At 45.7% G+C, this 24,944-nt stretch overlaps 1 protein-coding gene across 1 annotated transcript; it reads left to right on the top strand.

The window, feature by feature from the left end:
- Positions 1-1,690: 1,690 nt before the first annotated feature.
- On the top strand, positions 1,691-24,877 carry Slc25a20 (solute carrier family 25 member 20). The gene is made up of 9 exons (XM_045136381.1): positions 1,691-1,900; positions 8,655-8,747; positions 10,230-10,357; positions 14,177-14,267; positions 18,413-18,530; positions 19,260-19,332; positions 20,249-20,358; positions 21,318-21,442; positions 24,044-24,877. Exons 1-9 carry the CDS (start codon positions 1,796-1,798, stop codon positions 24,104-24,106), a joined length of 906 nt encoding a protein of 301 aa, XP_044992316.1. The 5' UTR covers positions 1,691-1,795; the 3' UTR covers positions 24,107-24,877.
- The last annotated feature ends 67 nt before the right edge of the window (positions 24,878-24,944 follow it).

Genomic DNA, 24,944 nt, shown 5'->3' with positions numbered 1-24,944 from the left:
AATATCTGTGAGTGTGACTGGTAGGCTTTGTAAGCAAGCAGCTTTAACATCTGAGCCATCTCCACAGACCTCTTTTTTTTTTTTTGTGGGGAGAAGTCTAGGTAGGGTCTTGTTATACCCTAGGCTGACCTGAAATTCACTATGAACTCTCAGGACCGCCTCAAACTTGCAGTGAGCCACCTACCTCTGCCTCCCAAGTGCTGAGATTAAAGGCATACACCACCATGTTTGACATGTGAGTTATTTATGTGCCCATGTGAGTAGGGTGGGAGGGAGATTTTGTTTGTTTGTTTTTTCGATGTGGGGTCTCACTGTAGCCCAGGCTGACCTGGAATTCACTATGTAATCTCAGGTTGGCCTCGAACTCATTGGATCCACCTACCACTGCCTCCCAAGTGCTGGGATTAAAGGCATGAGCCACCACACTCGGCCAAGAGGGAGATTTTTTTGAGGCAGAGTCTCATTCTAGGCCAAGTTGGCCTTGATCCTCTTACCTCAGCCTCCCAAGAGTTTAATGGTATGAGCCATGTGAGGTTTTAATTATTTACTTATTTGCAAGGGGGCAGGGGGGACACTGAGAATGAGCCCACTAGGGCCCACTCATGCTACTGCAGAAAACTCCAGAGATATATGCCACGTTGTACATCTGGCTTTATGTGGGTATCCCAAAATCAAACCTAGGCTTTAAGGCTTTGCAAGCAAGTTACTTAACCATTCAACCATCTCTTCAGCCCAACATGTGAGATTTTCCTTTTCTTTTTTTTGTTTAATATTTTATTTTTATTTAACAGAGAGAAAGAATGGGCACACTAGGGCCCACAGCCACTGCAAACGAACTCCAGATGTATGCGCCCCCTTGTGCATCTGGCTAATGTGGGTCCTTTGTCTTTGCCTGAAAGGCCTTAGCCACTAAGCCATCCCTCCAGCTCACCGCTGCTCCCTCCCCCCACCCCGGACTTTTGTTCTGTTTTTCGAGGTAGGGTCTCACTCTAGCCCAGGCTGACCTAGAATTGACTATATAGTGTCAGGCAGGCCTGGAGCTCATGGTGATCCTCATACCTCAGCCTCCTGAGTGCTGGGATTAAAGGTGTGCCGGCTCAAATAAAAAAATAATAATAAAAAAACCCCTGAAAATTAGTACTTCCACACATTCTGGAATTCTTCCTAAAAGTTTCTCCGCAGCAGTTATTATCATGTGACATACAAATGTAATTTTCATTTATCTTTGGTTTGTTAAACTTCTTTTATTGACTATGTAGTCTCAGGGCGATCCTCCTACCTTGGCCACCCAAGTGCTGGGATTATATATATTTGTGCCACCACGCCAGGCTCTTGTTAAGCTTCTTAGGGACCTGTGCGCTGTCCCTCCAACACCTAAGAAGGGTGCCTGGCACATCAGCGAGGTGCAAAGCGACCTCCGTTGAGTGCGTGGATACACATGAACCCAGAACCCAAAGGAAAAAAACAAAACCAAAACAACAACAAAAAACACATTTAAATCCGAGCCGACTTCCCGGAGGAAAGAGCCTGTGGGATGCCGCGTCCAAAAAAAAAAACACCCCGTCCACGAGGCTTGACTGAGAAAGGCCCGCCCAAAGGGGCGGGGCCGCGGCCGGAAGCAGCTCCGGGACGGAAGCCGGGATGGGCCCCGCTGGGTCCTCCGCGAGTCGCCCCGGGCTCAGGCCCCGCCCACCCCAATGTAGGCTAAAGGTCGCGGGGCGCCGGCGGTGGAGCCTGGGCAGTGGAGTGAGACCGCCGCGAGCGCGCTGACAGCCAGCCGGTCGCACGAGTGACCATGGCCGAGGAGACGAAGCCCATCAGTCCCTTCAAGAACCTGCTGGCCGGAGGGTTTGGCGGCGTGTGCCTGGTGTTCGTGGGCCACCCTCTGGACACGGTCAAGGTGCGCGGAGGGCCATGGGGGTTTGGGGAGAAGGCCCCGAGGTGGGGTGTAGGGGGGTCGGACAAAGTAGGGCTCCCCCAAAGTCGAGGCGCTTCCCCTGGCTCAGAGGCGGGGACCATAAGAATCTAGAGAGGATTTGGGGGGCGGGTATGTAGCTTACTTGTCAGAGCGTACCCTCACCCGCAGCACCTCAATAAAATCAAAATAAAACGACAAAACAAGAAGGAAACATTAAGGAAATCAGTGTCTCCGAAGTGGGCAAAAACTGCACCTCGCAGCCCAGAGAGCCAGCTTATCCAGAGCTCCTGTTTCAGTCTCTGTCTCACTGTCTCTACTGCACCATTTCTTTTGGGAGTGGGAACAGAAAAGCATTTCCCTAAACCTCTGTTTCCAGTTAACCCTGATGTTTTGTTTTGTTTCCTTTCGTTTTGAGGGAGGGTCTTCCCTCAGCCCAGGCCGACTTGGAAATTTACAGTGCAGTCTCAGGCTGACCTCAAACTCACAGCGATCCTCTGACCTCTGCCTCTTGAGTGAACCCTATTATTTTATCATCAAGATTGAGACAGGTTCCCTGTAAAAGCCAGCTGCAGGAAGACAAACCGAAGAAAAAGGTCTCCCACAAGGCGGAGGTGTCATTTGACACAATCATCCATTCTGGTCAGCTACCACCACCTTGCCTTCTCTTTGGTACTTTTCCATGTGCAAGAAGGCAGCCAGACATTTTGAACCTGTAATGTAGGGTAGGGTGCATAATCTTGTGCATAGAGTCACCCCTGTTGGCAGCCATGATGTCTCTACCCAGTAACTGAGCCCCGTCTAAGGAAAGCAGATCATCAGCCAGTGTGCTCTTCTCAACTCTTAGGTGAGGAAGCCATGGTCATGGTCAAACTGAGTCCCAGGAGAGAGGGAACTCATGAAACCTTCCCTGATCTTTCCTCATATCATTCCTCAATTTTTCCCTTTGCAACACTTCCAGCAAGGCTTTGTTGGAGATCAAAGTCCATATCTATCTACATGACTCTGTATTTGAAGCTTCCCTATGTACTTTTTTTTTCCCCGAGGTAGCTCAGGCTGACCTAGAATTTGCCCTGTAGTCTCAGGGTAGCCTTGAACTCATGGTGATCCTTCTACTTCTGCCTCCTAAGTGCTGGGATTAAAGGCGTTTGCCACCATGCCTGGCCCACACTATCCACACTATCTACTTTTCTAACATTTTTCATGGATAAAGTCTTGAAGGGAAATGACAGGTCATAGCCAAAGTGGTTCTTTGGGGAAAAGACATTATGAATTTTTATATTATTGGGTATGGAACCCAGAAAAGATGTGAGGTTTTTGTTGTTGTTGTTTGTTTGTTCAAGATAACTGTTTGTTCAGATAACTCTAACTGATCTTGAATTCACTATGTTGTCTCAGGCTGGCCTGGAACTCACAGTGATCCTCCTACCTCTTCCTCCCAAGTGCTGGGATTAAAGACATGCGCCACTACCATGGCTAAGACATGAATGAGCCTTATAAGATGATAACCCTATGTGGGATTAAGGAGGGCTTGGTAGAATGTTGGATCTAATTTCCTCCACAGGAAAATAGTACCATGGGTTCTTTCTCTTGGATAATAGGCTCGTTGATGCTTTTTATTTAGAGTGAAGCTTCCTTGAGCAAGAGCTCATACTGGGGTGATTCTGTAGAGTTGGGCAATGTAAATTCTGATGTGTAGTGCCCCGGCCAGCGGGGAGTTGAACAAGGACTCAAGGAGAAGTCAACCTGGGTGGGAAAAGGCAAACAGACACAAGAAGGAGACCATGCTAGGTGTTTGTCAAGACCTTGAGAGTTTATTCTTTCTTTTTTTTTTTTTTTTAATATTTTTTGTTCATTTTTTATTTATTTATTTGAGAGTGACAGACACAGAGAGAAAGACAGATAGAGGGAGAGAGAGAGAATGGGCGAGCCAGGGCTTCCAGCCACTGCAAAGGAACTCCAGACTCGTGCGCCCCCTTGTGCATCTGGCTAACATGGGACCTGGGGAACCGAGCCTCGAACCGGGGTCCTTAGGCTTCACAGGCAAACACTTAACCGCTAAGCCATCTCTCCAGCCCGAGAATTTATTCTACATGTAGGTTTATATAGGGTTGTAGGGGGAAGGGGCTGTGGCTAGGGCAAATATCACAGAGTTACTGGTTAAACCGCAATGCCTTGGTTTCTTCATCAGCTACTGGCAGGATGGGGGAGTGTTTAGCCAGGTGTACGATCCCATTGTTTCTGGTAGTTGAATATTAGGTGAGGAAGTAGAAACTTAACTTGCTATATGGTGGTTTCTGTTAACATGGCCGAGGTTTGGTTCATAGCTCCCAACATGTAGCAGTCAGTAAATGCTGTGTGTATTACTGCTTCTAAGTCAGAGGTCATTTCAAGTAACAGAAAGGGACAGTGATCTGACCTCTATACTTTTCTTTTGGTGCAGAGCCAGCAGAGATCTTCTTAGTTGCAGACATCTGAGACTTAATAAAAAAAAAATTTTAAATGTATTTTCTGCCTTATATAAATATTGCTCCTCTTCCTGTGTCCTCTTGTTCTTGATATTACTCCCAGAAAGAACCCAGTGACCTCTGTACTGAATTATAAATGACTGAAAATGCTCCTTTGGCATGGTGACAACCCGAAAATCTCTTTTTGCTGTAAACCAAAACCACAGATTGCTGACTGCTGTCCTTTTGACCTTAGAGAGCTAGGTGGGCACCAAATAAAGGCTGACCTGAAAGGCACTTTCAGAGGTTCAAGGAAACTGAGCCATGGCCCACATGATGTATTAAACCGAGAACTGCTACACTTCAGAATTGGGACTTGAAATAATTTTTACGGAAGGTGATATTGGGACAGGCATTGAAAAGCTGACTGAGGACTGGAGAGATGGCTCAGTGGTTAAAGGTGCTTGCATGCACAGCCTGACAGCCTGGTTTCAAATCTTCAGTGCCCACATAAAACCAGATGCATAGAGTGGCGCCTTGTCTGGAGATTGTGGCAGTGGCAAGTGTCCCTGACTCACTCATACTCATTCTCTCTCTCTGCAAATAATAAATAAAATATTGGAAAAAAAAAAAAAAAGAAAGAAAAGCTGGGACTGGAGAGATGGCTTAGCTGTTAAGGCGCTTGCCTGTGAAACCTGAAGTCCCATGATCGACTCTCTTAGGACCCACGTAAGCCCAGTGATGTAAGCGTGCAAGGTTGCACATGCGCACAAGGTGGTGCATACAGGTGGCGTTCTAGTGCAGTGCTGGAGGCTCTAGAGCACCAATTCTCTTGCTCTTGCTGTCACTCTCACTTTCTTGCAATAAAAAGGTGGGGAGAGATGGCTTAGTGGTTAAGCGCTTGCCTGTGAAGCCTAAGGACCCCGGTTCGAGGCTTAATTCCCCAGTTCCCATGGAAGCCAGAAGCACAAGGTGGCACATGCATCTGGAGTTCGTTTGCAGTGGCTGGAGGCCCTGGTGTGCCCATTCTCTCTCTCTCTCTCTCCCCCTCTTTCTCTCTCAAATAAATAAATAAAAATAAGCAAAAAAAATTTTAAAAGGCCAGTTTTGCCGGGTGTGGTGGCGCACGCCTTTAATCCCAGCATTCAGGAGGCAGAGGTAGGAGGATTGCCATGAGTTCAAGACCACCCTGGGATGACAGAGTTAATTCCAGGTCAGCCTGGACCAGAGTGAGACCCTACCTCGACAAACCAAAATAAATAAATAAATAAATGGCCAGTTTTTTGGGCTTGCTGCAAAAGAAATAACAAAAAAAAAAAAAATAAAGAAAACCTGTTGAGGGCTAGAGAGATGACTTAGCAGTTAAGGTGCATGCCTGCGAAGCCTAAGAACCCAGGTCGGATTCTCCAGGTCCCATGCAAGCCAGGTACATGTGGTGGTGCATATATCTTTAGTTCATTTGCAGTGGCTAGAGGCCCTGGTGTGCCCATTCTCACTCTCTCCCACTCCCTGTCTCTAATAAATATATTTTAAAAAATAAAAATTAGGGCTGAAGAGAAGTGGTGCATGCATCTGGAGTTCATTTGCATGGCTAAAGGCCCTGGCATGACCATTCTCTCTCTTATCTGCCTGTTTTTCCCTCTCTATCAAATAAATATAATTAAATTTAAAATAAATAAATACCTTTTTTTTTTAAAGCTGGCTGAGTTCTGACTAGAAGAGTGTAGCAGGCAGCTTCAGGTTCACTGAGATGAACTTCCAGACTAGGCACAGTTATGGAGGAAGGGATATTTATTGAATCCTACAGATCCAGGGGAAGTTCCATAAATGGCAGAAGAAGCTGGCCTGCCTTCACAGGACCAAGCAGAGAGAGAGAAGTACAAGCCTAAAGGTCAAAACCACATCACACTTCAGGAACTCCTGCTAGGCATACTTTGCATATCTTTAGATTGAAATCTGAAACCCACCACCACACCTTAAGATCCACTCAGTGACACTGCCTCCAGCCAGGTGGCTGCAGACGCAAACTACAAACAATAAAGAACTGAATATATTGGGGCCATGTATTCAAACTACTACAAAGAGTAAGCAGACCCGTGAAATTCTTTTACCCTTATTTGAAAAAACAAAAACAAAAACAAAACTTTATTTGAGAGAAAGAAAGAAGCAGAGAGAGGGAGAGAAAGAGAATAGGTGTGCCAGGGCCTCCACCCACTGCAAACGAACTCCAGATGCATGTGCCCTCTTGTGCATCTGGCTTACATGGGTCCTAGGGCATCAAATCTGGGTCCTTTGGCTTTACAGGCAAACACCTTAACTGTTAAGCCATCTCTCCAGCCCTCCCTTACCCTTATTATATAGCACAACCCTTGAGACTGTCAGGTTGTAAAGTGGGGACAGAGATTTCTTTTTGTTTTGGTTTTTGGTCTCCCTATAGTTCAGGCTGACCTGCAGTTCACTATGTAGTCTCAGGGTGGCCTTGAATGCATGGTGATCCTCCTACTTCTGCCTCCCTAATGCTGGGATTAAAGGCACGTGTTGTCACACTATCTTGTTTTGTTTTGTTTTTGAAGGTGAGGTCTTGTTCAAGCCCATGTTGACCTAGAGTTCACTATGTAGTCTCAGGCTGGCCTCGAACTCACAGCGATTCTCCTACCTCTGACTCCCAGGTGCTGGAATTAAATGTGTGCACCATCACATCCAACAGAGAGAATGGGAGCACCAGGGCCTCTAGATGCTGCAAATGAACTACAGACCCCTGCAGGTTCTTAGCCTTTATTGGCTAGTACCTTACCTACTAGCCATCTCCAGCCCCTCCTTCCGTTCCTCCCTCCCTCCTTTCTTTTCTCTCAGAATCTTACTGAAGCCCAAGCTCTCACTTTAGCTCAGGCTAATGGCCTGGAACTCACATCAATCCTCTTTTACCTCTGCCTCCTGAGTGCTAGGATCAAAGGTGTGAGTAGACCTTCAGTGTCCTCAACTGGTTAGGAGGGCTGATATCACAATGAGATAAGTATAAAGGTTATTAAAAATGAAAACAAGGGGCTGGGTGTGGTGGCGCATGCCTTTAATCACAGCACTTGTGAGGCAGAGGTAGGAGGATGGCTGTGAGTTCGAGGCCACCCTGAGACTACAGAGTGAATTCCAGGTCAGCCTGGGCCAGAGTGAGACCCTACCTTGAAAAAATAAAAAATAAAAAAGATAAGCTGGGAATGATGGCACAGGCCTTAAATGCCAGTACTTGGGAGGCTGAGATAGGAGGATTACCATGAGTTTGAGGCCAGCCTGGGGCTACCAAGTGAGTGCCAAGTCAGCCTGAGTGAGAGTGAGGCCATGCCTTAAAAAAAAAAAAATCCAAACCAGGCATGGTAGCAAATGCTGTGATCTCAAGGCCAGCTTGGGACTACAGAGTGAGTGCTAGGAGAGCCTGGGCTGGACTGCCACCCTACTATGAAAACAAACAAACCAAAAATAGCCAGCCTTCCCCTCTAAAAAATATAAAATTAGGGGCTGGGCATATGGCTTAGTGGCCAAAGGTACTCGCAATGCTTTCTGGCCCAGGTTTAATCCCTCAGACACCCACATAAAGCAGAATGCAAAAAGTGGCACATTTATTTGTTGTTCATTTGTAGCCAGCAAGACACACACACACACACACACACACACACACACACACACACACACACACAATGTACATGCAGATAAATAAGTAAAAAATATTTTTGGCTGGGTGTGGTGGGCTTTAATACCAGCACTTGGGAGGCCAAGGTAGGAGGATCATGGATGAACTTGAGGCCAGTCTTATACTACATAGTGAATTCTAGGTCAGCCTGTGCTAGAATGAAAAAAAAAAAAAAATTGGAGGGGGCAGGCATGATGTCACATGCCTTTGATCACAGCACTTGGGAGGCAGAGGTAGGAGGAGTGCCATGAGTTCAAGGCCACCCTGAGAACACATAGTGAATTCCAGGTCAGCCAGGACTAGAGTGAAACTCTACCTCAAAAAAAAGAAAAAACAGTTGAAACCGGGCATGGTGGTATTGTATCCTCAACACTTAGGAGGTAGAGGCAGGAGGATCATGAGTTCAAGGTCATCCTCTGGTACGTAGTGAGTTTGAGACCATCTTGGGATATAGTTCAGTGGGAAAGTGTTTACCTAGTATAAGAGATTATAAAAACAAGTTCTTTCAAAAACAAACAAACAAAAAGAACCAGATCTAGGAGGAGGACAATTGGGCTACTGCTGCTGATAGTGCTGGTAGTTGATTGATTATTTTAACTTCTGTTATCAGGTCCGACTGCAGACACAGCCACCATCTGCTCCTGGACAGCCTCCTTTGTACTCTGGGACCTTTGACTGTTTCCGGAAGACTCTTGTTAAAGAGGTATGGTATCTGGTGCTGAGCATTTCTTATAGAACCACATTCAGGGTTTGTTAACAACCCTACCCTCCCCCCCCCCCCCCCCCCCCGTGGGGAATAGGATAACTGATTCTGCTGGAGGTCTAGCCCATCGCTGCAGCTGACCTCCCATGCTCCCTGATGTCTTCCCATTGACATCTGTTGTGGAGTCTTGATAATTCTAGCTCCTGGGATCATTATACAGACGAATAAGGCCAATAAACTGCTTCTTTCTTTTAGAAGTTGGGAGTAGATATTGAAGTATTAGTAAGAAATAGTTGGAGATAGGAAAATCAATAAAAATGAAGCTAGGCTTGGTGGCACATGCCTTTAACACTAACCCTTGGGAGGCAGAGGTAGAAGGTTCACCATGAGTTTTAGGCTAGCCTGAGACTACATAGTGAATTTCAAGTCAGCCTGAGCTACAGTGAAACCCTACCTCAAAACAACAAAAATAAATAAATAAATTATAGAACCAGGGCTAGAAAGATGGCTCAATGGTTAAAGGTGTTTGCTTACAAACTCTGGTGGCTTGGGTTTAATTTCCCAGTATCCACATAAAGCCAAATCCATATGCAGCTAGAGTTCAGTTGCAGTGGCAAGAGGTCTTGGTGCACCCATTCTCTCTTCCTCTGATTACAAATAAATAATGAATAAAAATCTTAGCTTAGGGCTGGGCATGGTGGCACATGACTTTAATACCAGCACTGGGGAGACAGAAGTAGGAGGATCGCTGTGAGTTCAAAGCCAACCTGAGACTACATAGTGAATTCCAGGTCAGTCTGAGCTAGAGTGAGACCCTACCTTGAAAAAACCAAAAAGAGAGAGAGAGAGAGAGAGAGACTGGAAAGATGGTTAAGGCACTTGCCTGGGGAGCCTAAGGACCCATGTTTGACTCCCCAGAATCCATGAAGCTAGATGCATGTGGTGCATGCATCTGGAGTTTGTTTGCAGTGGCTTGAGGGCCTGGTACACCTATTCTCTTTCTCTCTTCCTCCCACCCTCTCTCTCTCATAAATATAAATGTTTATCTGGGGGAAAAAAAGGAAGAAGTGAAGGAAGTCACAAGCTTTCCCATTTCCATGGCCTAAAGGGTGCTGGTGGATTGGATGTGTAGTTCAGTGGAAGAATATTCCTAGGTTTGATCCTTAGCACTGAAAACTGTAAGTAAAGGTGTCTGAGGGCTGGAGAGATGGCTTAGCAGTTAACGGTTAAGTGCTTGACTGTGAAGCCTAAGGATCCTGGTTTGAGGCTCGATTCTCCAGGACCCATATCACATTAGCCAGATGCACAAGGGGGGCACACATGTCAGGAGTTCGTTTGCTGTGGCTGGAGGCGCTGGTGTGCCCATTCTCGCTCTCTCTCTCTCTCTGCCTCTTTCTCTTTGTCACTCTCAAATAAATAAATAAAAATAAAAATAAATTAAAAGGTGTCTGAAAACAGATTTACTTCTGTGCTTCCTTGCAGGGCATCACAGGGCTATATCGGGGCATGGCTGCACCCATCATTGGGGTCACCCCCATGTTCGCTGTATGCTTCTTTGGCTTTGGCTTGGGAAAGAGACTACAGCAGAAATCTCCAGATGATGTTCTAAAGTGAGTATTCACAAGCCTGCAGCACTCAGCACTGTCCTTATCTATGGTGTGATGTGTCCTAAGGGAATTCTGGCAAACAGGCCCTGGCATACCCATTCTCATTCTCTCTCTCCTTGAAAATAACTTTAAAAAAAATTTATTAGTTATGTACATACTCAGTGTGTAAACAGCACATGTTGGTACCATCTTTACCTTTATCCCTGTCTGTACCCCCTCGGAAGGGACCCTCCTCATTGCCAGTTATCCCCTTGGACTTGTGGGGATAGCCATCATTTATGGGTAAGAGGCAGTGTCTCTGTGCATAAAGTCCCACCTTGTGGCTCTAACAATTTTTCTGCCCCCTCTTCTGCATATTTCCCTGAGCCATGTTGGGTTTGTTTTAGGTCTACTTCAGTGATGGAGTCTTGGGAGCCTCTGTGTCTCTGGATTTCTGATTTGGTAGCAGTTGAGTGTTCTCTATGTCTGTCTCCTTCACCCTTGTGCTGATACCAAGTTCACCAAGAAACAGCAGTGTTGCTCATTTCCCCAATTACTCTATGGTTTCAGCTGGGGCCCTGGTGAGGTGTAATGGGCTGATTCTGATTTTTTTTTTTTTTTTTTTTAGAGTAGCCATGTGTGGTGGCACACTTAGCAGTTGGGAGGCAGAAGTAGGAGGAGCTCCATGAGTTCAAGGATACTCTGAGACTACATAGTGAGTTTCATGGTCAGCCTGGGCTAGAGTGAGACCCTACCTTGAAAAATCACAGAAAAAAAAAAAAAAATAGAGGCAGAAAGCTTAGGAGTTCAAGGATATCCTTAGCCACATAGTGAATTCAAAGCCAGCCTGGGTGGGTGTGGGGGAGCCCACATTTAATCTCAGTACTTGGCAGATAGAGGTAGGAGGATTTCTGTGAGTTCGAGGCAAGCTTGAGACTACCTAGTGAATTCCAGGTCAGCCTGGGCTAGAGCAAGACCCTATCTGGAAAAACAAAACAAAACAAAAGAATTCAAAAATGCAGGGGTCAAGCTGGACATGGTGACACACGCCTTTAATCCCAGCACTCAGGAGGCAGAGGTAGGAGGATCACCATGAGTTCAAGGCCACCTTGAGACTACATAGAGAATTCCAGGTCAGCCTGAGCTAAAGTGAGACCCTACCTAAAAAAAAAAAAAATATCGAGGGGTTGGAGAGATGGCTTAGAGGTTAAGGTGAGTGTCTGCTTAAGGACCCAAGGATCAGGCTTGATTTCCCCAGTACCTATGTAAACCAGATGCACAAGGTTGCACATGCTTCTAGAGTTTATTTGCAGAGCCTAGAGGCTCTGGAGCACTCATTTCTCTATCTACCTCTACCTCTTGGGGCTGGAGAGAAAGCTTAGTGGTTAAGCGCTTGCCTATGAAGCCTAAGGACCCCCAGGACCCACATAAGACAGATGCACAAGGTGGCTCATGCATCTAGAGTTTGTTTGCAGTGGCTGGAGGCCCTTGTGTGCCCATCTCAATCTATATGCCTCTTTCTCTTTCTGTTGCTCTCAAATAAATAAAAATAAAGATTAAAAAAAAATCTATCTACCTCTTTCTCTCTTCTCTCTCTCAAATAAGTAAATAAAATATTTAAAAAATGCAAAGCCAAGGCTGGGCACAGTGGTGCATGCCTATAATTCCAGCACTCAGAAGGCGGAGGTAGGAGGATCACCATGAATTCCAGGCCAACCTGAGACTATATAGTAAATTCCAGGTCAGCCTGGGCTGGTGTGACACCCTGCCTCACAAAAAAACAAAAACAAAAACACAAATACTTCACAAGTCAGCCCAGTGGCACCTGCCAAGAGTTCAAGGCCAACCTGGAAAAAAATACCAAGACTTCTCTCTCAAGAAACAAATAAAAAGAAAGACAAACCAAATAACAATAACCCCACTGAAGAGGACCCTCAATAGAATGAGTACAGGGAAAAGGGGATATAAGAGTACAACCTTTTATTGTATTTTTTATTTTAAATATTTTATTTTGCTTTATTTTGGGTGGGGGCAGATAGAGAATGTGCATGCCAGGGCCTCTAGCCACTGCAAATGAACTCCAGATGCATGTGCTACCTTGTACATCTGGTTTTACTTAGGTATTGGGAATTGAACCTGGGTCTTTAGGCTTCACAGGCAAGTGTCTTAATTGCTAATTCATCTCTCCAGCCCTTTAAAAAATATTATATGATTTATATGTAATATATATTATGAAGTCTCAGGGTGGCCTCGAACTCACGGCGATCCTCCTACCTCTGCCTCCAGAGTGCTGGGACTAAAGGCGTGCGCCACCACACCCAGCTGTCTATTGCCTTTTGGCATCCGTTTTCCTTGTCTTAGGGTCCTTGTAGATGAGTCTGGCCTGAAGGCTCCATTGTCAGCGGTTTGGAGTAGAGGAGCTTTATGCCCAGGCAAGTTTGTTTAATTTGTCAGCAACGTTTTCTACATGGTAGGGTTTCCGTTGAAGAACTGAATGTAACTTTGTGTCCCATTGCCCACAGTCCATGCAGGTATTACTGAGCCCAGGAAGAGGAGAAGTTGCTACATAGACTGCTATGGTGATAGACACTAGGAGCCTCAGACTCAGGGTGATTCATTCTGTGGGCGCTACAGTGAAAACCCATAACTCTGGCCACCGAAGGGACCATTCTTCACATGGACACAGGACCCTCGTGCCATGACTACCAACCCTGACTTAGCTATCCTCAGCATCTTATAGTATGTTCCTCAGCACTGGCCTGGCAACCTCTCAGCCTGTGGACATGGCCACAGCCATTCCTCCTGACTTGGAAGCTATTCTGCTTGAGTCTCAGCTTAGTGTTCTTAGGCCCTTGGTGGCCAAGGAGAAGTGAGATTGGAGGAGAACTGGAGTCTGCTGAGATCCAGGTCTTGGATTAGAAGGTCCCCTGCCCTACAACAACCTAATATATTACAGATAGTAAATTAAGGCTCCGACAAGCCTGGTATTTTGTCCACAGACACTGAACACAACAGGCTCACAGGTCAAAACCCTGCCTTAGTGTAAACGTTTTTCCATGGATGAAGGATTCACAGTGTGTACCTACTGTAGTCAGCTCCGCATTGCTGGGATGCACATCCAGCCAGTCTCAGAGAGAAACAGATTTATTTCAGGCTGCCAGAGTCCAGGGGAACACCATGAATGGCACAAGAAACTGGCTCCCATTCATAGATCCAAGCAGAGAGACCACCAACTGCCAGCACCACAAGCAAGCACAACCTGGCAGATCTCTGGCTGCTCTCAGCACACCTTTGGGCTGGAATCAAGATCTGTCCTCAAACATGCTAAAGCTTGCTGGGTGTGGCAGTGCACACCTTCAATTCCAGCACTTGGGAGGCAGAGGTAGGAGGATTGCCATGAGACTGCATAGTGAATTCCAGGTCAGCCTGAGCTAGAGTGAGACCCTATCTCAAAAAACAAAACAAAACACCTGCTAGAGTCCCCAGGATCCACCTCCAGTGAAACCTCCTCCATCCATGCAGCGAAAGACCCAAGTTACAAGCCTGGTCTTACCAAACACCTGACTCGATAGGGCCATACCTTCACACTATCAAACTACCACAGCACCTAGTATGAGTGGGTTTCAGAACCAGCCTGTCATGCTGAGAAATTTGACATCAGAATTACCTAGAATTTGACTTTTGTATAAAATCTGGATTGATGTGTGGCTGTGCTGCTTCTCAGTCCAACTACTTATTTTCCCTTCTACAACCATTCTCTGCTGAGATTCCTTCTGTCTTTGGTTAATCACAAATGGTTGCTTCTGGTTTTTTTTTTTTTAATTATTATTATTTTAAATACAGCTACCCACAACTGTTTGCAGCTGGGATGTTATCTGGTGTGTTCACCACAGGGATAATGACCCCTGGAGAACGGATCAAGTGCTTATTACAGGTAAGAGTGGTGTGACCTGGATGGAAACATCAAACCCTTCCCATTCAGTATACTCTAATTTTTTTTTTTTGAGACAGGGTCTCACTCTAGCTCATGCTGACCTAGAATTCACTGTAGTCTCAGAGTGGTTTTGAACTCATGGCAATCCTCCTATCTGTGCCTCCTGAGTGCTGGGATTAAGGGTGTGTACCACCACACCTGGCTCTTTTTTTAAAAAAATATTTTTATTTATTTATTTGAGAGAGACGTAGTCAGACAGAAGGAGAGAGAGAATGAGCATGCAAGGGCATCTAGCACTGCAAATGAACTCCAGACATATATGCCATCTTGTGCATCTGGTTTAGGTGGGTCCTGAGGAATCAAACGTAGGTCCTTTGGCTTTGCAGGACCCCGGAATCATGATCTTTATGTGTAGCTTTGACTGGCCTTGAACTTATGATCCTCTTACTTTAGTTTGGCCTCCCCTATGCCTGGTGCATGGATTTTCATTTATATCCTCTTACCCTCGACAGAGTCTTTAGATCAGTTGTACAAAACAAGGTTTTCAGAAACATGGATCATACATCCAGGGCTATGTAGTGAAACTCTGTCTTTAAAACACTAACCCATTTCCCAGAACACCAAAACTAAACAAATAGAAGTAGAATAGTATGACAATAACAAGTCAACAAAATGTCACCTGATGCATCAATCCAGAGCCTTGGCAGTAGCTCCATTAAAAACTCTGAAAGTGGGTTGGAGAGATGATTTAGTGGTTAAGTGCTTGCCTGTGAAGCCTAAGGACCCCGCTTCAAGGCTCAGTTCCCCAGGACCCACGTTAGCCAGATGCACAAGAGGGCGCACGCATCTGGAGTTCGTTTGCAGTGGCTGGAGGCCCTGGTGCGCCCATTCTTTCTATCTGCCTCTTTCTATCTCTGTCTGTTGCTCTCAAATAAATAAATAAAAATAAAAACTCTGAATGTGGCCTGGAGAGATAGCTTAGCTGTTAAGGTGCTTACCTGCAAAGCCAAAGGATCTATGTTCAATATTCCAGGACCCATGTAAAGCTAGATGCACAAGGTGACAGACACATGCATCTGCATTTTGTTTGCAGTGGCTGGAGGCTCTGGCACACCCATATTCTCTCTCTCTCTTTCTGCCTTTTTCTTTCTCTGATATATAAATAAAAATAGGGCTGGAGAGATGGCTTAGTGGTTAAGCGCTTGCCTGTGAAGCATAAGGACCCCGGTTCGAGGCTGGATTCCCCAGGACCCACGTTAGCCAGATACACAAGGGGGTGCATGCGTCTGGAATTCGTTTGCAGTGGCTGGAGGCACTGGCGCGCCCATTCTCTCTCTCTCTCTCTCTCTCTCCCTCTCCCTCTTCCTCTCTGTGTCTGTCGCTCTCAAATAAATAAATAAAAATAAACAAAAATAAATAAATAAAAATAAAAACTTTGAATGGGCCAGGTATAGTGTTGCACACCTTTAATTCCAGCACTGGGGAGGCAGAAGTAGGAGGATTGCTGTAAGTTCAAGGCTACTCTGAGACTGACTACACTGTGAATTCCAGGTCAGCCTGAGCTAAAGTGAGACCCTACCTCGGAAAACAAAACAAAACAACTCTGAAAGGCAGCAAGGTGTGGTGACTCATGCCTGGTAGCTCAGCACTCAGGAGACTGAGGTGGGCATCTACTTGAGTTCAAAGCCAGCCTGGGATACAGGGGGAGTTCCAGGTCAGTCTATGGGGTTCTGGGGAACCAAACTTATGTCTTCATGTTTGTGCAGCAAGCACTGTACTGACCCATCCCCCATACCCCGTTTCTGTTAACCCAGCCTTCTTAAACTTTTTTTTTAATTAAATTTTTCTTTTTATTATTTATTTATTTATTTGAGAGCGATAGACACAGAGAGAAAGACAGATAGAGGGAGAGAGAGAGAATGGGCGCGCCAGGGCTTCCAGCCTCTGCAAACGAATTCCAGACGCGTGCGCCCCCTTGTGCATCTGGCTAACGTGGGACCTGGGGAACCGAGCCTCGAACCGGGGTCCTTAGGCTTCACAGGCAAGCGCTTAACCGCTAAGCCATTGCCCCAGCCCCCTTCTTAAACTTTTTAAAAATATATTTTATTTATATTTATTTCAGAGAGAAAGAAAGAGTCAAAGAGAGAGAATGGCATGCCAAGGCCTCTAGCCACTGCAAACACTCTAGACACATGTGCCACCTTGTGCATCTGGCTTACGTGGGTACTGGGGAAATGAACCTGAGTCCTTAGGATTCACAGGCAAGTGCCTTAATTGCTAAGCCAGTTCTCTAGCTCCCTTAATTTGTTTGTTTGAGAGATAGAGAGATTGGGCACACCACGGACTCCAGCAATGCCAAATGAATTCCAGAAGCATGTGCTGCCTTGTGCCTCCGGCTTACATGGGTACTAGGGAATTGAGCCTGGATCCTCAGGCTTGATAGGCAAATACCTTAACTGCTGAGACATCCCTCCAACCTTCTGCACCCCGCCCCTCCTCCCGCGCCCAGAGGTAGGATTTCACTGTAGCCTAGGCTGACCTGGAATTCACTATGGAGTCTCAGGGTAGACTCAAACTCATGGCAGTCTGCCTTCTGGGTGTTGGGATTAAAGGCATGCGCCACCACGCCTGGCACCAGCCTTTTAAAAAAAAAAGTTTAAAATTTTATTTATTTATTTGAGAGAGAGAAATGAGCAGAGAGGGAGAATAGGCACGCCAGGGCTTTCACCCACTGCAAAGAAACTACAGATGTGGCCGGGCATGGTGGCACACATCTTTAATCTCAGCACTCTGGAGGCAGAGGTAGGAGGATCGCTGTGAGTTCGAGGCCATTCTGAGACTCCATAGTGAATTCCAGGTCAGCCTGGGCTAGACTTGAGACCCTACCTCGAAAAAAAAAAGAAAAGAAAACAACAACAACAAACTACAGATGTGTACGCCCCTTTGTGCATTTGCTTACATGGGTCCTGGGGAAGGGAACCTGGGTCCTTTGCTTTTGCAAACCAGCGCCTGAACCTCTAAGCTATCTCTCCAGCCCCCACCTTTAATATTTTATTTATTTATTTGAGAGAGAGAGGCAAGTAGAGAGAATGGGTGCACCTGGGCCTCTAGCCACTGAAATTGAACCCCAGATGCATGAGCCATTCTATGCATCTGGCTTAAGGTGGGTACTGGGAACTGAACCTGGATAAATACCAAACAAGCACAACTTTGGAGGATTGGAGAGGTGGCTCAGCAGTTAAGGCACTTGCTTGCAAAGCCTGCCAATCTGGGTTTGATTGCCAAGTACCCACCTAAAGCTAGATGCACAGAATGGCTCCTGCATCTGGAGTTTGTTTGCAGCAGGAGGAGGCCCTGATTCACCCATTCTTATTCTCTCTCTGTCTCCTTGCAAATAAATAAAAAAAGATACAGATTTCTTGTTTTGTTTTTCGAGGTAGGGTCTTACTCTAGCCCAGGGTGACCTGAAATTCACTATGTAGTCTCAGGGTGGCCTTGAACCCATGGCGATCTACCTATCTTTGCCTCCTGAATGCTGGGATTAAAGTCATGTGCCACCATGTCCAGCAGGATTTTTCAATAAACCATTTAATTCTAAAATGTTCTTCTTTGGGAATTTTAAAATTTTTCTAACATTTGATTTTATTTCTAGACAATATGTGTCTATTTTGTGATATTGCCTCTTAGATTTAATTGGTAATGTCTTTCCCAGTATTGTATATTCTAAATACTAATTTGGCAGCAGTTCTTTCATTAGTGTAATGCATGATTACAGCTTCTCTTCTCACTTTGGTTTTCTTAGTTATTTATTTATTCATTTATTTGAGAGTGACAGAGAGAGAAAGAGGCAGAGAGAGAGAGAATGGGCATACTAGGGCCTTCAGACACTGCAAACGAACTCCAGATGCATGCGCACCTTGTGCATCTGGCTTACGTGGGTCCTGGGGAATCAAGCCTTAAACCAGGGTCCTTAGGCTTCATAAGCAAGTGCTTAATCGCTAAGCCATCTCTCCAGCCCTTACTTTTGGCTTTTATTATTATTATTTATGTTGTTTTCCTTCTCACCTTCTAGTCTTCTATATCCTGCTTGATCTTTTCACTTCAGTGTTGCTGTTTCTGGCTTGACAACCTTCTGTCCTTCCCAGATTCAGGCTTCCTCGGGGGAAACCAAGTACACTGGTACCTTAGACTGCGCAAAGAAGCTATATCAAGAATTTGGGATCCGAGGCATCTACAAAGGGACTGTGCTCACCCTCATGCGAGGTAACTTTGAAACCCTCTACTTGAGGTCACTTAGGAAGGTCCTCTGAGGAGAGTCTGTCACAGAGACTCTTATCTAAATGGCCAGGTTAGTGTTGGCACATGCCACACTCTGACAAGACCAGCAGTGTGTGTGTGCTTACTGGCTGTGAGCAATCTTATCCAACACAGGTAAGGATCGAGGGACAGTCTATCCTTTCTGTCTTCAGAGGTGACAATTCTGACAGTGTTGGTTGGAGGGCAGTGGCTGACTATTATCTGGAAATCATGGCCACAGGTATGGAAATCACAGGCCACCAGAGTTGGAAGAATAATTTAGGAATGATGGGGTTCTCCCCGGGACCTGTGCCTGCCAGCTGGGCAGTGCTCTTCTGTTAAGGTCCACTCAGCCCTCTTCCTGGTTTTGAGAGGCAGGGTTCCTGACAGTAAGTGAGACACTCCTGTCCTGAAATGGCAGGTTGGAGGAAGGCCAGATATCTGCCTTAGTTGTGGTTAGAACTACTTGAAGTTGGCTTTTCAGTAGTGGCTACCTTACAGGGGATTTGACAGATGAAATATTTATTTCAGTTATACTCACACCAGTGCTGAGCTTGGAGCAGCGTCTGATAGCTGCGAAGTGTCATTGCAGATAGGATGTGGCTTCTAAGGAACTTCTCAGGGATTTTTGAGGAGCCCAGTGCCAGTCTGCAGATTTTACAGACTTTTAATCTACTTCTTTCTTGACACTGACAGATGTTCCAGCCAGTGGGATGTATTTCATGACATACGAATGGCTGAAAAATATCTTCACTCCAGAGGGAAAGAGGTGAAAAGAGCTTTAGAACATAGAAGCCACTTGTCCCATTCCTGGGTGCGTCACCCTTTCCTGTGGGTGGGTCTGAAAGTAGAAGTGAGACTTGTTCCCGGCTCCCTGTGTACTTTCCTCTTGCATTTTACTGAGGCTCAGCTAACTCTCTGTGCTCTGGGCTTCACTCAACGGAGGAGTCTTTTAAATAGCTGTGTGACGGGCTGGAGAGATGGCTTAGTGGTTCAGGCACTTGCCTGCAAAGCCAAAGTACCCAGGTTTGATTCCCCAGTACCCACGTAAACCCAGATGCACAAGATGGTGTAAGCATCTGGAGCTTGTTTGCAGTAGCTCAAGGCCCTGGCATGCCCATTCTCTCTGCCTCTCTCTCTCTCAAATAAATAAATAAAATAAAATACAGGGATGGAGAAATGGTTCATTGGTTAAGGCACTTGCTTGCAATGCCTAATGACCAGGGTTTAATTCCCCAGTACCCATGTAAAGCCAGATGCTCAAAGTGGCCCATGTTCCTGGAGTTTGTTTGTAGTGGCTATTGGCCCTGGTGTGCCCATTTTCATTCTCTCTCTCTCCTTGTGAACAAATATTTAAAAAAAAAAAAATGAAATATAGCCAGATGTGGTGGCACATGCCTTTAATCCTAGCCCTTGGGAGGTAGAGGTAGGAGGATCGCTGTGAGTTCCAGGCCACCCTGAGATTGGATAGTGAATTCCAGTTCAGCCTAGGCTAGAACAAGACCCTACCTTGAAAAAAAAAAAGCATGGAACCTTTTTCAAGGAGTGGCAACTGCCTTGTCATGGACCTTGGACCTCCTTCCTCCAGCCAGCTTCTCTTTCAGTAACTTCCCTGTTTGCTGCAGAGGCAGTGGTCTGAAGGCCACTGTCAGGCCATGACTGGGGCTCTGGTTGGTGTTCTGCAGGGTCAGTGAGCTCAGCGCACCTCGGATCCTGATCGCTGGTGGATTCGCAGGGATCTTCAACTGGGCTGTGGCAATTCCCCCAGATGTTCTCAAGTCCCGCTTCCAGACTGGTGAGTGGGGTGGATGTGGATAACAGGTTCTAACTGGCCACCCCTGGGGTGCAGAGTTGTCGGGCTGTTTTGTTTTGTTTGTTTAGTGTGTTTTGTTTTTTGAGGTAGGGTCTCACTGTAGCCCAGGCTGACCAGGAATTCACTATGTAGTTTCAGGGTGACCTCGAACTCAACGTGATCCTCCTACTTCTGCCTCTTGAGTGCTGGGATTAAAGGTGTGCGCCACCACGTCCAGCTCTATTGTGTATGAGACAAGGACTCATGTAGCTCAAGCTGGCCTTGAACTTGCTTTGTAGCTGAGGATAATCTTGAATTCCTCATCTTCCTACATCCATCTCCCAAATGCAGGGATTACAGGCAGATTTTTCACTAGCAGGCCTACTGAGTGCAAAGTTCTTAAGTTGTTGGAGGCAAAAACTCTCCATGACAGTATAGACATCAATCTGGCCCACCTTCTCCCTCACATTTATCTTCTAGGAACCCTAGGCTTGTTTTCCTGTCAGCCTCAGCAAATAAATAGATGAGAAATCAAATCTACTCTCCCTCCCCTCCACAACAAAATGCTGTTTGATTCTTCCTCTGCATTTTGTTTTGTTTTGTTTTTCAAGGTAGGGTCTCACGCTAGCCCAGGCTGACCTGGAATTCACTATGGGGTCTCAGGGTGGCCTGAAACTCATGGCAATCCTCCTACCTCTGCTTCCCAAGTGCTGGGATTAAAGGCGTGCGCCACCACACCCAGCTTCTTCCTATTTTCCACTCCCTTATAACAGTAATATGAACCTTTGTGCCCTTGCCCAAGGTGAACCATGTTGTAGCTCTAGATGCCCCTTAAAGTATACTATCCCTGGTGCTGGCAGGACCCTAGCGGAAGATTTAACTATTATATTAATCCCACATGGGTTGTCATGGTCATATCGAGAAGCTTTCTAAAGCCTTAAAACTTGGATTCTACCTTGCAGCACCTCCTGGAAAATATCCTAATGGTTTCAGAGATGTACTGAGAGAGCTGATCCGTGAAGAAGGTGTCACATCCTTGTACAAGGGTTTCACTGCGGTGATGATCCGAGCCTTCCCAGCCAATGCGGTGAGGATCTGGCAGGGGACATGATTTGTCCTTCTGGGCTCAGAGCTGGGTACAGTGAGCTGACTTTTGCTTGTACTTTGGATTGTATTGAGGACCCAAATCCCAGGCTCAACTGGATGCCTCCTTATCTGCCCACATTCGTGAAGTTGGCAATATTGCCTTTGGAGCTCTGGTCAGGGGCTTTGATCTTTTTTTTTTTCTTCTTCTTTTTTTGCGAGGTAGGGTCTCACTCTAGCTCAGGCTGACCTGGAATTCACTATGTAGTCTCATGGTGGCCTCGAACTCACAGTGATCCTCCTACCTATATGTATGTATGTATGTATTTAAAGTTAAAAGCCCCAAGGTGTGGTAGCACAGGCCTTTAATCTTAGCACTCAGCAGACAGAGGTGGGAGGATTGCTGTGAGTTTGAGGCCTGCCTGAGACTACATAATGAGTTCCAGGTCAACCTGGGCTAGAGCGGGACCCTATCTCAAAAAAAAAAAAAATAAAATAAATTTTTATTTGAGAGAGAGAATGGGTACTTGAGGCCTTCAGTTATTGCAAACAAACTCCATATACATGTGCCACCTTGTGCATCTGGCTTACATGGGTCCTTTGGCTTTGCAGGCAAGTGCCTTAACCACTAAGTAATCTCTCCAGCCTGCTTTTCCCATTTTTATTTTTTTAAATTTTTTTATTCACTTGAGAAAGAGAGAGAGAGAGACAAGGCAAATAAAGAGAGAAAATGAGTATGGGCTTGCCAGGGTCTCCTGCTACTGAAAACTCCAGACTTATGCACCACTTTGTGCAGCTGGTTTAACATGGGTACTGGAGTATTGAACCCAAGCCATCAGGCTTTGCAAGCAAGCACCTTTAATTGCTAAGCCATCTATCCAGCCCCTTTTCTTTTCTTTTTTTTTTTGGGGGGGGGGTTTCGAGGTAAGGTCTCATTCAAGCTCAGGCTGGCCTGGAATTTACTATGTAATCTCAGGGTGGCCTCGAACTCACAGTGATCCTCCTATCTCCGCCTCCCGAGTGCTGAGATTAAACGTGTGTGCCTCCACACCCGGCTCTTTTCTTTTCTTTTCCTTTTTTCTTTTTTAAAGTAAGGTCTTGCTCTGGCCCAGGCTCACCTTGAATTTATTTATTTTTTATTTATTTATTTTTTATTTTTAAATTATTTTTTGTTCATTTTTTATTTATTTATTTGAGAGCGACAGACAGAGAGAATGACAGATAGAGGGAGAGAAAGGGCGCGCCAGGGCTTCCAGCCACTGCAAACGAACTCCAGACACGTGCGCCCCCTTGTGCATCTGGCTAACGTGGGTCCTGGGGAACCGAGCCTCGAACCGGGGTCCTTAGGCTTCACAGGCAAGCGCTTAACCACTAAGCCGTCTCTCCAGCCCCACCTTGAATTTATTATGTAGACTCAGGGTAGCGTCAGACTCACCATGATCCCCTCCTACTTCTGCCTCCTGAGTGCTGTGATTAAAGGCCATGTGCCACCATGCCGAGCTTTTTTCTTTTGTTTTTTCAAGGTATGGTCTCGCTCTAGCCCACACTGACCTGGAATCTTCTATGTAGTATTAGGGTGGCCTCAAACTCACGGTAGTCTTCCTAACTATTCCTCCCCAGTGCCGGGATGAAAGGTATATGCCACCATGCCTGGCTTTTTGTACTGAAAAGAAAATTAATTAAATTAATTTATTTATTTTGATTTTTCGAGATCTCACTCTACCCCAGGCTGACCTGGAATTCACTATGTAGTCTCAGGGTGGCTTTGAACTCATGGCAATTCTCCTACCTCTGCCTCCCAAGTGCTGGGATTAAAGGTGTGCGCCACCATGCCTGACAAAGAAATTAATTTTATTTAATATATAACAGGTTATATATTCTTTCTATCCTCAAGCCCCACTTTGTTACCTTGGGGACCCTCCTCAGGGGAAGTATGGTATTCACTGTGGGATCTTGAAGGTCTTAGCCAGTCCCTGTGTGGTAGCAGGGTGTTTTAAACTTTTTAATAGACAATTTCCATAAATATACATATGCCAGAGTCATAATCCCCACCCGTTACCCTCCCCCCACTTCCCCCTCTAGTGAATTCCTTCTTTCCAACTACAATCACTTCTATTTTGATGTTATGTCATTTTTTTCCTCCTATTACTCAGGTCTTGTATAGGTAACATCAGCTCCTCCTTTCTTCCTCCTTCCCCCCCTCCCTTTCTTCCTCCCTCCTTTGATTTTGTAGTCCAGGCTGGCCTTGATACTGCTTCCTCAGCCTGCTGAGTGCTAGGAGCACAGCTGTGTGTTGCCATATCTAGTTTAGGACATGAATCATGAATATTCTTTTCCACTTGGGAATGAGAGTACAGGTTGCTTTAAAAAAAAAAAAAAATTGATAAGAGTCCTGCTGTGTATTCCTAGCTGGTTTCCAACCTGAATTATTTCTGCTTCAGCTTAGGGAGTGCTGGGTTTGTAGGTGTGTACCATCAAACCAGCTTAGCTTGCTTTAGTCATATGGGGTGGGAGGGGCTAACCAAAAGTGGTGCTGTGGGATGCTATCTACAGATAGTTACACTCCTGTTGGCTTTTTTTGTTTTTTTTCTCAACCCCTTCTTAGGCCTGTTTCCTTGGCTTTGAAGTTGCCATGAAGTTCCTTAATTGGGTCGCCCCAAACTTGTGAGGCTGAAAGCTGTCCAAGGCTTCTGGATGCCGGGAAACTGTCATCAAGGAGAAGCAGTGGACAGGACTATGATAGTCCTGAAGGGTGAGGGGAGGGGGATGGTGGGGTCAGAGCTCTGTGCATGAACATATGGTGAAACCATTGCCTTAATGACATCCTCTGCCTTGTATAACTCGGTGTGCCATTTTGAAACTTGAATTCACTCTTGTCCAGGGGGACTCAAGAGAATTTAGAAATGGAGTGAGTAGCTTGTAGACCTACTGTCTGTGACCATGTTGCCACCTGCTGGTTGATTGCTGGTCCCACGATACCCAAAGTATTCCTTGCTAAAGAGGTGACGTCTGTCTCTCACTGAAGGTACTTTACCTGTTTTCAACTAACAAACCAGAAAGTGGGATGTTCTTCAGTCCCTAGCTAGGAAAACCCAACTGATTTCTAGGGTGCAGTCTAATCCTACGTCATATATATATATATATATGGGCTCAAAGCCCACATTTACCTGTCCAAATGGACTAGATGGACATACCCAATAATGGACAGCCTGTTAACTGTTGGATTTTGATATTTTTATATAAGTAAATAATAAAAGTTAAACTATAATTGCCTTATTTATCAGGAGAAGTTGAATGTTCCCTCCTACACAATGAGGACAGTCCCAGCCTGTCGGGATAAGTGGGAAAATCCAGGATATAGGAAGGCTGTTTTTGCACACTCTTTCCCCATGAAAGCACCCTATTTTAATAGGAAACAATAAATATTGTTTCTATTTTTTGCACTGTGTGACATTTTTTTTTTCTTGCTATTCTGGAACATTTCAGCAGGTGGCCTGTGGCCTTGG

The sequence above is a fragment of the Jaculus jaculus genome, chromosome 17, assembly GCF_020740685.1.
Source record: "Jaculus jaculus isolate mJacJac1 chromosome 17, mJacJac1.mat.Y.cur, whole genome shotgun sequence".
In the NCBI taxonomy this organism is placed as follows: domain Eukaryota; kingdom Metazoa; phylum Chordata; class Mammalia; order Rodentia; family Dipodidae; genus Jaculus; species Jaculus jaculus.
The sequence above is the reverse complement of the archived record's forward strand: the minus strand, read 5'-3'. Positions and strand labels throughout refer to the sequence as shown.

Bases quoted from the DNA above. Each gene is read 5' to 3' on its own strand.
- Slc25a20 (XM_045136381.1), top strand. From the start codon at position 1,796: ATGGCCGAGGAGACGAAGCCCATCAGTCCCTTCAAGAACCTGCTGGCC. The intron at 8,748-10,229 runs GTATGGTATCTG...GCTTCCTTGCAG, and splicing joins GGAAGACTCTTGTTAAAGAG to GGCATCACAGGGCTATATCG. The intron at 10,358-14,176 runs GTGAGTATTCAC...TTTTAAATACAG, and splicing joins TCTCCAGATGATGTTCTAAA to CTACCCACAACTGTTTGCAG.